At 47.1% G+C, this 13567-nt stretch overlaps 1 protein-coding gene across 4 annotated transcripts in view; it reads right to left on the bottom strand.

The window, feature by feature from the left end:
* Positions 1 to 13567, bottom strand: part of MAU2 (MAU2 sister chromatid cohesion factor) — a 34291-nt gene that overhangs the window by 19221 nt on the left and 1503 nt on the right. For all 4 annotated transcript variants that reach the window (XR_002642648.2, XM_089905328.1, XM_022558367.3 and 1 more), the window contains exons 2-3: positions 1008 to 1025; positions 358 to 423 (exon numbers count right to left, since the gene is read on the bottom strand). Coding sequence is in view for 3 of the 4 variants with exons in the window: in XM_089905328.1 (XP_089761454.1) it covers positions 358 to 423; positions 1008 to 1025 (84 nt within the window). In the remaining variant the exon portion in view is untranslated. The remainder of the gene's footprint in view (positions 1 to 357; positions 424 to 1007; positions 1026 to 13567) is intronic.

Below are 13567 nucleotides of genomic sequence, written 5' to 3'. Positions count from 1 at the left end.
GAGAGAGGGGTCAGGGGCATGAAAAGGGGTCACTGCTCAACGGTGGGAAGGGCAATTTTCAGCTACATCTGACATCAGGAACCAGCTTAAGGTAAACTATATAAACTTGTTCAGGAACTAATCACCTTTAGCCTAGGAACAAGGCTGTTTTCCAACAGTCCTCGGTAGAAAAAGATTCTGCTAGCCTTTGTTAGCAAGTGATCACCCATGGCTGCCCCATGCCAGGCGTGGGAGATAAGAAAATTATGAGAAGTCTTAAAAGCCGGAAGGGAATCCACTCCTGAGAGTCCCAGTTTGCCACTGTGCTTTGCTACAGGGAGAGAGAGTTTGCTTTCAGAAACCTTCATATGTTCTTACCTCTTGACAGTATAATTCAGACAAAAGACTTGCTGCTTCAAATTTAACATCTTCAAACTGCGGGATCTAATGATGTCCAGTTAAGGAAGTAGAGACACTGCAAAATGGTCAGTTTAAAAGGGCCACAGGGCTTCCCTGGTGGCGCAGCGGTTGGGAGTCCGCCTGCCGATGCAGGGACACGGGTTCGTGCCCCGGTCCGGGAGGATCCCACATGCCACGGAGCGGCTGCGCCCGTGAGCCATGGCCGCTGAGCCTGCGCGTCCGGAGCCTGGGCTCCGCAACGGGAGAGGCCACAACAGTGAGAGGCCCGCATACCGCAAAAAAAAAAAAAAAGGGCCACAGCTCAGCGTTCTTGCACTGCAGAGACTGGCCGGACGGGCATATCCCCACCCGCTCTAAAACCCCTAGTTCACATATTCCCCCAGTAATCCCTGAGCTTGCTGCTGGCTGGGTGTGGAGCTAGAGGCTGGGGCATGAAGAGGAGCACAGCACCCAGGGAGAAGCTACTGGTCTGAAGGGATGCTCCAGGTAATCTGTGGGGCAAAGCCCAAACCCAAGGTGTGCATTATAGGTAGGATTCAAGTTTATAACACATTTTTTTTATTTAGAAAGAGTTTTCCTTAAAGGGAACAGTACCAAGAAAAGGATACTTGCTGTGATATCAACCACTGAAAGAGAAAGAAAAAAGCATTAATTCTCAACCATACTCTTTGCACCTGCTTAACTGGCTCCACTTTGGGGTTTACACAGGTTGTCTTGTCACCAAAGGCTGCAGGTGTTCGGTTAAGTGGGAAGATGGACTGCTCAGCCTAAGAGGGTGGGCTTGCTTTTCCTCTAGTCCAGCAACCAGGGCGTGTCTGGGGGAAAGGGAACATGAACTTGCTCCCCCACTCACGGGCTTCCCATCCTGCCAGGCTCCGGAGTCAGAATTGGAGCCCTCTCTCACTACAGCAGCAATGCTTCACAAGGGGAAGGAGCACAGAGGGGCCACCACATGACACTCACTGTAGTACGCCAAGAGCAAATCATGACGTGAGGAATTAATTACAATTAGAGAGTCGGTCTGTGGGTGTCAGTCCTTCCTGGAGAAGTGACATTTAAAAGATGTTTGGAAATGAGCAAAGTTAGCCTCAGAGGGGAGGGAAGAGTACTCCAGGAAGGACTGGTGTGGGCAGCACCTGGCCAGGGGTAGCAGGGATGATTCTGAGTTCTGAGCTCACCATCCCTCTCTGCTAGTACACAGGCTGGGACGTGGTTCAGATAACGACATGCTCCCACTTGGCCATAACTGTGTCCTGGAGTTTCACATTCCAACAGGAGGCGGTGAGGTCCCAGGACAGTCCGCCACACCACCACACTGACCACAGTCTGTCAGACTATCAAGGACTCAAGCATATACCTGACGCTGTTCCTGCTGACCCACTCATCCTGCAAACATTCTCAGAGCCTCAGAAGTTGCTGGAAGGCAGATCCAGAGCCCAACAGAAGACTCTTACTTGCCATGCTCTGTGGGAGAACAGTGTGTGTGGTGTGTACGTGTGTGTGGTGTGTGTGTATGGTGTGTGGTGTGTGTGTGTGCACGCGCGCGCATGTGGAGGGAGGTGGTGGGGGTTGGGGTGTCTGGGGCTGGGCCTTGAAGGATGAGGATGTAAGTATGGGTGTTACCAGGCAAAGAAGGAAGGGGAGGTGCTCCAGGCAAAGAAGAGCAGAGGGCCAGGGAGGTGAGGCTGGAAGGCCCATTTGGTCTCTGTGCCACTCATGTGACTGTGGGTAAGAATGCCCTGATGTCACCCCTGGAGCCTGACCCAGTCAGACGCATAAAACAAAAGCACCCAATCAGATCCAAGTTTTAAGAGCATCTTAGATGCAGTAAAGGACGCAGAGGGAGGAGGAGAAAGAGGAAAGAGGCTGAAGGCCCATGGGTCTGCTGGCCGCCAGGGAGAAAGGCCAGTGACGCCAGCGGGACAGCCTTGGAGCTCGAGATGTCTCTGAGGCTGAGTGGTGGCCAGGGAAGTCACCAAAGAGGCTCGGCAAGACTTGGAGCTGGTCTGGAGACCAGCTGCCTCAGAGACACAGGTGGGCCAGGAGAGGGAGCTATGGGAGTAGAGGAGAGGGACAGAACAGAGAGAAAGAGGGAACATGGAGAGCCACCAGGCTCCTGTGTCTGTCACACACACATACAAGTGCACGTGCACATAGAGCCCAGGCAAAAGGCACTCCGCAGCCAGCCCGGGTGTCCCCTCCCAAGGCTCCCCTGCAACAGGGTCAGGAGGAGCTCAGGGTCCCAAGAGGGACACGGCCAGTGCCTGCTGCCAGGAGTGTGGCCCCAAGTGAGGCTCCTTGGCTGAATACCACCTACATGGACAGTGGGGACAGGCCTAGCTCCAGCCTTGTGTGACATCATGAAGCTGGTAAACACAGCTTTCTACAGAAGCCACTCCTCCTCACTGGGAAGGGCAGTCGAGCTAGAGACACTCCTGAAGGCCACCAACTGGGAGGAGGGACAAAGACACCGTGTAGGAAACTCTGTGACTAAAAAGCTTGGTTAGGGACACGGTAAGACCTGGTCCCACCTCAAGATTCTGTAATTCCATAACTTAATCTCCACATGCAAGACATATCTCAGGCAAGGCCTCCATACTCAAGGGGAGCCCTTTAGAGAGAGTACAGGATGGATACAGACACACATGAGAAGCATTTGCCTTCCACTCGGAACGCCGTGTGGCTTGCTCTCAACAACCCAGCCTGGCAGCCAGGGCGGAGTGGGCTCAGTAAAGCCACCACCTACAGCTGAGTTTCCAAGTCAAGCTTGGCCATGCCTCAGGACCTGGCGTAAAGCTGACTACATCTGTGTGTCACTGTTCCCCAACAGAGGTGAAGAAGGCAACAAGAGGTGAAACTCCTCCAGTGGGGCGAAGAAGCCTTCCTTATGAGTCTGTGCCCCAGGGATGCTCTCCCCACTGCACAAGGCATACTCCAAATTCACGTGAGGACAGTCCACAGAAGTATGTCCATGGTGGGCAGACTGTGAGGGGACACAGCCATTTGCCTACTGCCTGGGGAGGGCCCCACTATGCCGACTTCTCCAGCGCCTTGGCCTGTGCTGCTGGGCCCAGGCCCACATGGGCCCATCAAATGTCTCTTCATTTGGGGATTTTATGTGGTTAACATCTATTCAGTAGACATTTGGGCTGGACCCCACTAACATCTCTTTTCTATAAGTCAGATGTGTCTGTTAATGATCAGTTTCTATCTCTGACAGTTCTGTTTTCTGACCTGCGGGCTGGAGAAAGAGCATCACATCCCCCTGGGGCCTTTCGTGACCACGGGGAGAGCTGAAAAGTAATGTGTAAAGTTTGAAGACTCAAACCTTCTGGAAGGCCTTGTCTGTCAGTGTGAGAGGCTGTCAGGAGCGCTGCTCTAGGGGCCAGCGGACAAAGTTTGAGGTGTGGACCCACATGGGAGTTAGCAACACTCCAACTCCTGGAGGAGCTGGATCCTAGTGGTCCTTAGCATCCATTTCCCAGAGCCATGATCTGCCACCATTCTCTCATGCATGCACTGTGAGCCACCAGCCCTCAACACACACACAAACTGGGGATGTTGGATAAAGCCCCAAAATGTGCCTCATCATGATTCTGTGTCCCCAGTGCCTAGAAGGGGCTGACACACGGGAGGCTCTCAGGAAACATTTGTTGCATGAATGATGACTTTATCATCACAAGGAAATGAGGGCTTCCTCATGCACAAATGGCCACAGAACTGAGGCTTATGCCCTTTTTTTTTGGCTGCATTGGGTCTTCGTTGCTGCGCGAGGGCTTTCTCTAGTTGCAGCAAGTGGGGGCTACTCTTCCTTGTGATGTGTGGGCTTCTCATTGTGGTGGTTTCTCTTGTTGCAGAGCACGGACTCTAGGCGCTCGGGCTTCAGCAGTTGCAGCATGTGGGCTCAGTAGTTGTGGCGCACAGGCTTAGTTGCTCTGTGGCATGTGCGATCTTCCCAGACCAGGGATAGAACCCGTGTCCCCTGCATTGGCAGGAGGATTCTCAACCACTGCGCCACCAGGGAAGCCCAGGCTTATGCCTTTTAAACACAAATTCTAATTCCTAAGTGGCATCAGACATCTCCTTGTCTTTAAACGTCACTGTTTCTTGCTCAGGCATCAGTGTCAGTGACACCTGAGCCGTCCCCAAGATGACCCATTTCTGAAGCTGTAGGACTAGCTCCATGTCATGGAGAGCCAGTCACTTCCCCAGGATTGTCAGTCAGAAGCCAATCAAATCACTTTGCTTTTGTACCTTTTTTAACTTGCAACATAAATTCATAATCAGAAATCTAGATATTAGAAAATACGTCCATCTCACAAATTATCCAAGGTTGCTACCTCAACCTATGTTTTACTTTGTAACACTAAAATATAACTTTTATGTCTTCTTCCTGTCATGCGAAAGCAGCCAAAGTGAGAGTCCCGTCACTGCCAGGAAGCCTGCAGGTGTGAGGCAGAGATGTGAATGACCCTACCAGAAGCCTCTGGGGTCACCTTGGGGTTCTCAGGAAAAGCAAGGGTCACCACAGGGCTAGCATGCACCCTGAGGGGTGGAAGGGCTGGGATCAGCACACTTCTCATTCCTAGGGCATTCAGTTCAGGGCTGAGTGTTTCAAGGCTTCTTGTACCTCATAACCAAGGTAAGTTTTTCTTAAAAATCAGGTTTTTTTAAGTCACCAAAATGTGTAGAAATAGTTATCAACTGCAACTCCTCTGGGATGGAAGCACAACATTTAGGAGCCAGCCTTGCCTCTCTCTGCCATGTGACCACGGCTACAAGCATCCCGGTCAGTACTGCCATCGGCAAGTCGGAAGTGGTCTCTACCTTGTGGGTTTGGTGAGGATCCAAAGAGACAATGCTCCAAGAACCGTGAACGCAGGGCCTGGCATGTGGAAAGCACCAAGAATACTGTAATAATTCCTAGGCAGGAACCGGAAGAAGTAGGGGTTGCAGGGGAGACAGGGGGCAAGTTGGTAGCATCATGAAGTAAAGGTTCCTAAACACATTTCAATTCCTGAAGTCAGGGGAGACTCAGAGAATGAGTGAAGAAAATGGAAATGCGAACAGGAGGAAGCACAGATATTCTTCCATGAAAATGCTTGACAGCAAGTTCTGCAAATGCAGCTTCTGTACCACGTTCTGCTCCCAGCTGATGTGGCATGGAATTTACCAGGACACAGCCATGATCCTAAAGGATGAAAGATATGCTCCATCTGTGCCTGATGATGAAAGGCCCAGAATTGAGCCCTTTTAGGCCTTAAAATAAGAAAGGGAAGCTTTTAATCACTTGCTGGGAAGGTAGCCATAGACTCTCGGGCTAAACCTGGAAGCACAATTAAGGAGTATCTGACTGGCAGTTTGGAGCTGCTTTCTAAGTCAGACGAACAACCACTAAAAAGTAGCCCCATTGCAAACACACAGAGAAAGCAAACATGGCATCAACACAGGTGCTGCAGTCACTAAAGACCACTGTCCAAAGAATGACTGCCTGGATTATAGCAAATAACGAACAATCCATTCCAGAGAAGTAGCATTTATTCCTCTGTGGCTTTCAAATCAGCAAAATCTAAGGATGATGATGCACTTTCCAGATAAATTAAGAAAGTTAAGGGGGAAATAAATACACATCTAAGTACAGATATAAAGATTCTCAGTTCCACAGTGGAAGCACAAATGACTGAAATGGAACTGTTTGAAAAACAGTAAAATATAAGAGAAGACTGAAAATTTACACAGGAATAGTATGTAGCAAGAGGAAAGAAAACAAGGCAAAAATGAAATGAAAAAGAGCACAATCTGACAAAACCTGTAGAAATAGCTTCACAAAGTATCTAGCCAAGAGATTTTGATGTAAAGTGACATTCCTTATAATCATGAATGATTTAGTCAGAGTCCCAAAGGAGTCAAGAATTCTGTTGAGGGGACTTCCCTGGTGGTGCAGTGATTAAGAATCTGCGTGCAATGCAAGGGACACGGGTTCCAGTCTTGGTCCGGGAAGATCCCACATGCCGTGGAGCAACTAAGGCCGTGCGCCACGACTACTGAGCCTGCGCTCTAGAGCCCGTGAGCCACAACTACTGAGCCCACATGCCTAGAGCCTGTGCTCCACAAGACAAGCCACCGCAGTGAGAAGCCCTTGCACCGCAACAAAGAGTAGCCTCTGCTTGCCGTAACGAGAGAAAGCCCGTGTGTAGCAATGAAGACCTGACACAATCAAAAATAAATAAATTAAAAAAAAAAAAAGAATTCTGTAGATACATCCCCATCCCTGCCAAAACCATAAGCAAAAAGAGAAGGCTCTCTGGTGAAGTGTCTTGTCATGCACTGTAATAGTTACAGGACCTGCTGAACAGATCCAGGGAATGAGGCAGCCAGCAGGTACTCCGAAGGCCTGCAGAGGCAGGTATGACTGAGAGACCAATGGCTGCAACTTGGATAAAGCTGCTGAGGAAAGGGAGAAATACCCTCCGTCCCTCTGATGGGAACCCTTAACAAATGAACTGATGAAGCAGATGGGTGAGTATATTACACATTCCTTCTGGAAAGCTTACAAATACAGTTGAGGAAACAGAAATAATAATCTACCCTTATATATATAAAAAAGTGATTACAAACGAGGTTAGGATCTCTCATAGGGAAAGCAAAAGATGATGAAAATAACAGTTAAGGAAGATGAATGTAATATACTAAGTTCAGAAGTCAATTAAAAGTTTTATCTATAGCACTTATATGATTCTTTACCTAGTAAAGAATGAAAGGAAAGGAAAGGAAAGAATAAAAGTTGACAGCTCCGTGATTTGGAAAAAATGCACAGCTAATAAAGAATGAAGTTTAAAAAAAGCATGCTTGCATTGCAACGCAAAAGGAGATCAGAAACAACCAAAGAAGGAAAACATTACAAAGAATGGCACTTTAACTGAAATCTGGACAAACTTTCACGTGGGGATGCACCTGACAGAAAGAAAGGTATTTCCAGGTGTACCGACAATGTGACCTACAGAGGGTACCCTGTGGCTCTATGGAAGACCCCACAAGATTTAGGGTTCTGTAAAATCGAGGGAAAACTCTCCACGATGATAAGGATTTAAATTATGGGTCCAAAAGCCAAGCAGCTACAAGGAAGCAATCTGAGGCATGGCTGCTTCTCCTTGACAGCACTGAGTGGGCAAAATATGATAAGGACAATATACACAGTGACTGGACTTCCCCGGTGGCGAAGTGGTTAAGAATCCACCTGCCAATGCAGGGGACACAGGTTCGAGCTCTGGTCCGGGAAGATCCCACATGCCTCAGAGCAACTAAGCCCATAGGCCACAACTACTGAGCCTGTGAGCCACAACTACTGAAGCCTGCATACCAAGAGCCCGTGCTCCGCAACAAGAGAAGCCACTGTAATGAGAAGCCCATGCACTGCAACGAAGAGGAGCCCCCGCTCACCACAACTAGAGAAAGCCTGCGTACAGCAATGAAAACCCAACGCAGCCAAAGATAATTAAATAAGTTTATAAAAAAAAAATATATATATATATACAGTGACTATGAACCACTGCTAGAAACAGGCTGAATGGAAAGGAAAAAGTAAAACTATCACTGTTTGCACATGACATGATACCATATACAGAAAATCCTAGAGATGTCACCAAAAAATATAATTTATAAATGAATTCAATAAAGTTGCAGGATACAGAATATACAGAAATCTGTTGTGTTTCCATACACTAATAATGAACTATCAGGAAAAAAAATTAAGAAAACAATCCCATTGACAACTGTATCAAAAAGAGTAAAGTAGCTAAGAATAAATCTAACCAAGGAAGTAAAAGTCTTATACTCTGAAAACTCTAAGACATCAATGAAAGAAAATGAAGACTACAGAAACGAATGGAAGCTGTACTGTGCTCATGGATTGGGAGAATTAATATTGTTAAAATGACCATACTACACAAGGCAATCTGCAGATCCAATGCAATCCCTCTCAAAATACCAATAGTATTTTTCACAGAACTAGAACAAATAATTCTAAAAATTTTATGAAAACACAAAGGACCGTGAGTAGCCAAAGCAATCTTGAGAAAAAAGAACAAAGCCGGAGGTATCATGTTTCCTGATTTCAAACTATGCTACAAACCTACAGCAATAAAAACAGTATGGTAATGGCACAAAAACAGACACATAGATCAATGGAGAATAGACAGCCCAGAAATAAACCCATACTTATACAGCCAATTAATCTACGACAAAAGAGGCAAGAATACATAATGGGGAAAAGACAGCCTCTTCAATAAATGGTGTTGGGGCACTTCCCTGGTGGTCCAGTGGTTAAGAATCAGCCTTCCAATGCAGGGTACGTGGGTTCGATCCCTGGCCGGGGAACTAAGATCCCACATGTTGTGGGGCAACTGAGCCCACGCACCACAGATAGAGAGAAGCCCACACACTGCAATGAAAGATCCCGCGTGCTGCAATGAAGACCCAACTAAGCCAAAAATAAATAAATAAATATTTTTTAAAAATGGTGCTGGGAAAACTGGACAGCCACATGCAAAAGAATCAAACTGGATTACTTTCTCACTCTATATAAAAAAATAAACTTAAAATGGATGAAAGACTTAAAGACCTGAAACCATAAAGCTCCTAGAAGAAAACATGAGCAGTGTACTCTTTGATATCAACCTTAGCAATATTTTTCTGGATGTTTCCTCAGGCAAGGGAAACAAAAGCAAAAATAAACAAATGGGGGCTTCCCTGGTGCCGCAGTGGTTAAGAATCCGCCTGCCAATGCAGGGGACACAGGTTCAAGCCCTGGTCCGGGAAGATACCACATGCCGCGGATCAACTAAGCCCGTGTGCCACAACTACTGAGCCTGCGCTCTAGAGCCTGCGAGCCACAACTATTGAAGCCCGCGCACCTAGAGCCTGTGCTCCATAACAAGAGAAGCAACCGCAATGAGAAGCCTGCGCACCGCAATGAAGAGTAGCCCCCGCTTGCCGCAACTAGAGAAAGCCCACGCAGCAACGAAGACCCAATGCAACCAAAATTAAATAAATAAATTTAAAAAATAAATAAACAAATGGGACTACACCCAGCTAAAAAGCTTTTGCACAGGAAGGAAACTATTAACAAAACAAAAAAGGCAGAATGGAGAGAATGGGAGAAGAGACAATTGTCCCTCAGTATCCTCAGGGGATTGGTTCCAGGAGCCCTTGAGGATGCCAAAATCCACAAATGCTCAAGCGCTTATATATTTTTATCTTTTAACTGAAGTATAGTTCATTTACACTGCTGTGTTAGTTTCTGGTGTACATCAAAGTGATTAAGTTACATATATTCATACATATACTTTTTCATATTCTTTTTCATTATGGCTTATTTCAAGATACTGAATGTAATTCCCTGTGCTATACCTTGTTGTTTATCTGTTTCATATATAGTACTTTGTATCTGATAATCCCAAACTCCTAATTTATCCTTCCCCTACCGCTTTTCCCCCTGGTAACTATAAGATTGTCTTCTATGTCTGTGAGTCTGTTTTCTGTTTAAAATAAGTTCATTTGTATCATATTTTAAATTCCACATATAAGTGATCTCATATGCTATTTGTCTTTCTCTGTCTGACTTACTTCACTTAGTATGATAATCTCTAGGTCCATCCATGTTGCTGCAAATGGCATTATTTCATTCTTTTTTATGGATAAGTAGTCTATTATGTATACATATACCACATTTCTTTATCCATTCATCCATTGATGGACATTTAAGTTGCTTCCATGTTGTGGCTATTATAAACAGTGCTGCTATGAACATTTCAGCACATGTAGCTTTTTGAATGAGTTTTCATCTTTTCCCGATATATGTCCAGGAGTGGGATTGCTGGATCATATGACAACTCCACTTTTTTTTGTTGTTTAATATATACATTGCTGCCGGCATCTTTTGGTTTTTTTTTTTAGATTTAAAAAAAATTTTTATTTATTTTATTTATTTTATTTTTGGCTGCACTGGGTCTCCGTTGCTGCCCATGGGCTTTCTCTAGGTGCAGCAGGTGGGGGCTACTCTTTGTTGCAGTGTGCGGGCTTCTCATTGCGGTGCCTTCTCTTGTTGCAGAGCATGGGTTCTAGGCACACAGGCTTCAGTAGTTGTGGCGCGTGGGATCAACAGTTGTGTCTCGCGGGCTCTAGAGCACAGGCTCAGCAGTTGTGGCGCAAGGGCTTAGTTGCTCCGAGGCATGTGGGATCCTCCCGGACCAGGGCTCCAACCCGTGTCCCCTGCATTGGTGGGTGAATTCTTAGCCACTGCATCACCAGGGAAGCCCAACAACTCTATTTTAAGGAACCTCCATACTGTTCCCCATAGTGGCTGCACCAATTTACATTCCCACCAACAGTGCAGGAGGGTTTCCTTTCCTTTACACACTCTCTAGCATTTATTATTTGTAGACTTTTTGATGATGGCCATTCTGACCGGTGTGAGGTGATACCTCAATGTAGTTCTGATTTGCATTTCTCTAATAACTAGCAATGCTGAGCATCTTTTCATGTGCCTATTGGCTATCTTCTTTGGAGAAACGTCTATTTAAGTTCAAGTCCCTTTTTTTAAAAAAAATAATTTTATTTATTTCATTTATTTTATTTTTGGCTGTGTTGGGTCTTCGTTGCTGCACATGAGCTTTTTCTAGTCGTGGCAAGCGGGGGCTACTCTTCGTTGTGGTGCATGGACTCTAGGCACGTGGGCTTCACTGGTTGTGGCTTGTGGGCTCAGTAGTTGTGGCACACGGGCTTAGTTGCTCCGTGGCATGTGGGATCTTCCCGGACCAGGGCTCGAACCCATGTCCCCTGCATTGGCAGGCGGATTCTTAACCACTGTGCCACCAGGGAAGCCCTGAAAAGGGGGCCCTTGTGCCCTGTTGGACTGTAAATTGGTGCAGCCACTATGGAAAACAGTATGGAGGTTCCTCAAAAAATTAAAAATAGAACTACCATAAGGCTTCCCTGGTGATGCAGTGGTTAAGAATCCGCCTGCTAATGCAGGGGACACAGGTTCGAGCCCTGGTCCGGAAGATCCCACATGCCGTGGAGCAACTAAGCCCGTGCATGACAACTACTGAGCCTGTGCTCCACAACAAGAGAAGCCACCGCAATGAGAAGCCCATGCACTGCAACGATAGTAGCCCCCGCTTGCCACAACTAGAGAAAGCCCGCGCACAGCAACAAAGACCCAATGCAGCCAAAAATAAATTAATTAATTAAATAAAAATTTTAAAAAACCCTACAATATTTCAAATTAAAAAAAGAAAACTAAAAAGAAACAGGCTGAATGGCCTGAAGACAAGGCAAAGGAGGTGGCAGGATTTCTTGTTAACTGAGAGAAGAGAGAGCTTCAGAACCAGCACATCCACTAAAGGCACTGGGAGTCAGGCCCGGGCAGTCACAGCCTCCACCCTTCCCACACCCAAGGAAGCTTGACACTTCGTTTGATCTCAGCCTCATCACTGCTCAGGAGAGACCCTGATATCAACCAGTCACCAACAGCTCAGGCACTCCTAGGGATTGACCTGAAACTCTGAGCGCTTCTCAAGGCTTGCTCCCCCACCTCATTCAGGACTCTGTTCAAATGTGACTCCCACAAATAGAGACTCCCTCATTACCTTTGCTAAAAATAGCTCCCTGTCAACTCCAACCCTCACCCTGGTTTTCATGTTTCTTCTAACGCTGCCTAACCTTTTACTATATATTCATTGTTTGTCTCCCTTACAAAAACATAAGCTTCTGTGGGCAGGGACTGCTTTAGTCACTGTTGATCCCCAGCACCTAGAATAGGTCTTGGCACCCAGTGTGAGCTGATTAAATATCTGCTGAATGAATGAAAGAAAAGAACTTCACAAAAACAACGACTTGGACTTCCCCGGTGGCGCAGCGGTTAAGAATCTGCCTGCCAGCGCAGGGGACGCGGGTTCAAGCCCTGGTCCAGAGAGATCCCACATGCTGCAGAGCAATGAAGCCCGTGCGCCACAACTACTGAGCCTGCGCTCTAGAGCCTGTGAGCCACAACTACTGAGCCCACGTGCTACAGCTACTGAAACCCACGCGCCTAGAGCCTGTGCTCCACAACAAGAGAAGACATTGCGGGGCTTCCCTGGTGGCGCAGTGGTTGAGAGTCCACCTGCCGATGCAGGGGACACGGGTTCGTGCCCCGGTCCGGGAAGATCCCACATGCCACGGAACAGCTGGGCCTGTGAGCCATGGCCGCTGACCCTGCGCGTTGGAGCCTGTGCTCCGCAATGGGAGAGGCCACAACAGTAAGAGGCCCGCATTCCGCAAAAAAAAAAAAAAAAAAAAAAGACACTGCAACGAGAAGCCCATGCACCGTAACGAAGAGTAGCCCCCGCACACTGCTCCTAGAGAAAGCCCGCGGCAGCAATGAAGGCCCAACACAGCCAAAAATAAATAAATAAATTAATTAATTAAAAAAAACAACAACAACCCATGACTTATCGTCTTGGCATGGACCCTGGCGATCTTGACCTTAGATTTTTTGTTGTTGTTGTAAATTTATTTATTTATTTATTTTTAATTTTTGGTTGCGTTGGGTCTTCATTGCTGTGCACGGGATTTCTCTGGTCGCGGCGAGAGGGGGCTACTCTTTGTTGCGGTGCGCGGGCTTCTCATTGCAGTGGCTTCTCATTGCGGAGCACGGGCTCTAGGTGCACGGGCTTCAGTAGTTGTGGCACGGGAGCTCTAGAGCGCAGGCTCAGTAGTTGTGGCGCACCGGCTTCGGTGCTCCGCGGCACGTGGGATCTTCCCGGACCAGGGCTTGAACCCGTGTCCCCTGCATTGGCAGACGGATTCTTAACCACAGCGCCACCAAAGAAGCCCTTGAGCCTAGGTTTGAGCTCAATTTTGTTAATAGTTGCTGTGCGGCTTTGGGCAAATCACTTTACCTCTTTGGGCCCATACTGCCTCATTCGTGAAACAAGGAAGTGGATCAAGAAAGAACTAAAGTCCCCTTCCAACTCTTTACAGTCTGCAAAACAAAGATCTGATTATCCTACCAAAGGCAATTTGTTACTAGCCACCGGTGGGTTCAGATTTACCACAGGATCAACACTTTTTTTTTTTTTTTTTTTTTTGCATTACGCAGGCCTCTCACCGCTGTGGCCTCTCCCGC

The sequence above is a fragment of the Delphinapterus leucas genome, unplaced genomic scaffold, assembly GCF_059928025.1.
Source record: "Delphinapterus leucas isolate spDelLeu-1000000601 "Yukka" unplaced genomic scaffold, BTC_Dleu_Yukka2 spDelLeu_asBTCV2_sq25, whole genome shotgun sequence".
Lineage (NCBI taxonomy): Eukaryota > Metazoa > Chordata > Mammalia > Artiodactyla > Monodontidae > Delphinapterus > Delphinapterus leucas.
The sequence above is the reverse complement of the archived record's forward strand: the minus strand, read 5'-3'. Positions and strand labels throughout refer to the sequence as shown.